Source organism: Phaseolus vulgaris, chromosome 1 (assembly GCF_051622355.1).
Source record: "Phaseolus vulgaris cultivar YP4 chromosome 1, ASM5162235v1, whole genome shotgun sequence".
In the NCBI taxonomy this organism is placed as follows: Eukaryota; Viridiplantae; Streptophyta; class Magnoliopsida; order Fabales; family Fabaceae; genus Phaseolus; species Phaseolus vulgaris.
In genome coordinates this window covers 43035722-43037329 of record NC_143498.1, presented here as the reverse complement: position 1 = coordinate 43037329, position 1608 = coordinate 43035722, and the positions used below count along the sequence as shown (strand labels likewise).

The following is a 1608-nucleotide window of genomic DNA, read 5'->3' as shown; positions in this document are numbered from 1 at the left end:
TGGTTGCGTTTATGCCCAAACTAGCAATTTCCTCTTAAAATATCAGATAATTGCAAGTGGTCATGTAGCAAAGAAGAAATTGCAAATGGTCACTAAATTCTACATTGTCTTTTACATAGATAAGTAAAATTTATTTATGAGATATTTAATTTAAAGAAAAAATAATTGTGTAATCAAATATATATATTAGGATATCTAAGCCTTTAAAAAAAGAATATTGTTTAGTATATGGTTCCATAACCAGAGTTCTCTTAATTTCAAGTGAAGTCTTGCATGCTCTATCTCTTAATTTGTATAGTACAGTTTATATATTAATTATAATATAATGTATACATTAAAATATTTATTTATTATGAATTTTATAAACTATAGTGTCACGTGAGCTTACCTAACATCAAATAGTTCACACTTCTACTTTGTTATAAATACTCCTCTCATTTGGTGAAGAAGTATATCATCAAATCCTACCAATTAGAGAACCATCTTCCTAAACCTTTTAGCTACCTTCATCCATGGCTAATTTCAAAGCTTTTTTTGGTCCTCTAATCCTTTCCTTCCTTTTCACTTCGCTAGTTTCTGCCACCTTCTACCAAAATATTTCTCCCGATCAGTTACGTTCTCGTGAGAAGCTCACACACATTCGCTTCTACTTTCATGAACTTATTACAAACGAGAAACCCTCCCTCATCATAATCGACCCTCCTAAGATTATGTCTAACTCTCCTCTTCCATTCGGGTCCATGGTGGTGATTGAGGACCCATTGACGATTGGACCTGATGTTGAGTCGAGACAGATAGGAAAAGCTCAAGGATTTTACCTATCTGCGACCCAAAGAGCTGGTTTGGATTTGGAAATAGTAATGGGGATGACCTTGACATTCTTTGAAGGAGAGTTCAATGGTAGCACTTTGAGTTTGTTAGGGAGGAATGAGATCATTAATCCAGTGAGGGAGATGCCAATTATTGGTGGCACAGGTGCTTTCCGCTTCGCTCGTGGCTTTGTTCTAGCTCGCAGTGTCAAGGTTGATTACAACAAAGGTGATGCCACTGTGGAATACAATGTCTACGTCTACCATTATCCCTCTACCACCTCTTCTTCTCATCACCATTTCAACGAGGGACTGCACTTCATGACTGATCCTATTCTTAACAAAATATAACCTTTTAATATCTGAACGTTCTATACCCTTTCTCATTCCTACTTTAGTTGCTAAAGTTTAGTTGCGTGTTTCAACTGGTTTATAAACTTGCAAATTTTGTATTAGAAGTTAGAATTGTCTAACTGATACAATATTCTCGTAAGTTTTAAACTAACTTACACACATGAATAAGTCAAGAAATTAGACAACATCCCTAGACAAATTTTCCTAATTCACTCCTTTAAAAACTACGAATAATTTTGTTGTCCAAGTCTTCTTTGATGTAGTGCAAGTTGCGTATACTGTGTCTCTTAAATAATTTTTCTTAGCATATGTTTACCGTTGTCTTTATTGTATAATAGAGTAGAGACCTAAAGAGGGAGAAAAATACTTCATCAGGAATATATATGAATAATAAACGAAATTATTTGAAAGAAATGTATTTGTTTATTTATTTATATATATATAT

The 1608-nt window shown here is 33.6% G+C and overlaps 1 protein-coding gene across 1 annotated transcript; it reads left to right on the top strand.

The window, feature by feature from the left end:
- Positions 1–460: 460 nt before the first annotated feature.
- LOC137814166 (pterocarpan synthase 1) lies at positions 461–1371 on the top strand. Its single transcript, XM_068616757.2, has one exon. It carries the CDS (start codon positions 513–515, stop codon positions 1158–1160), a length of 648 nt encoding a protein of 215 aa, XP_068472858.1. The 5' UTR covers positions 461–512; the 3' UTR covers positions 1161–1371.
- Positions 1372–1608: the final 237 nt, after the last annotated feature.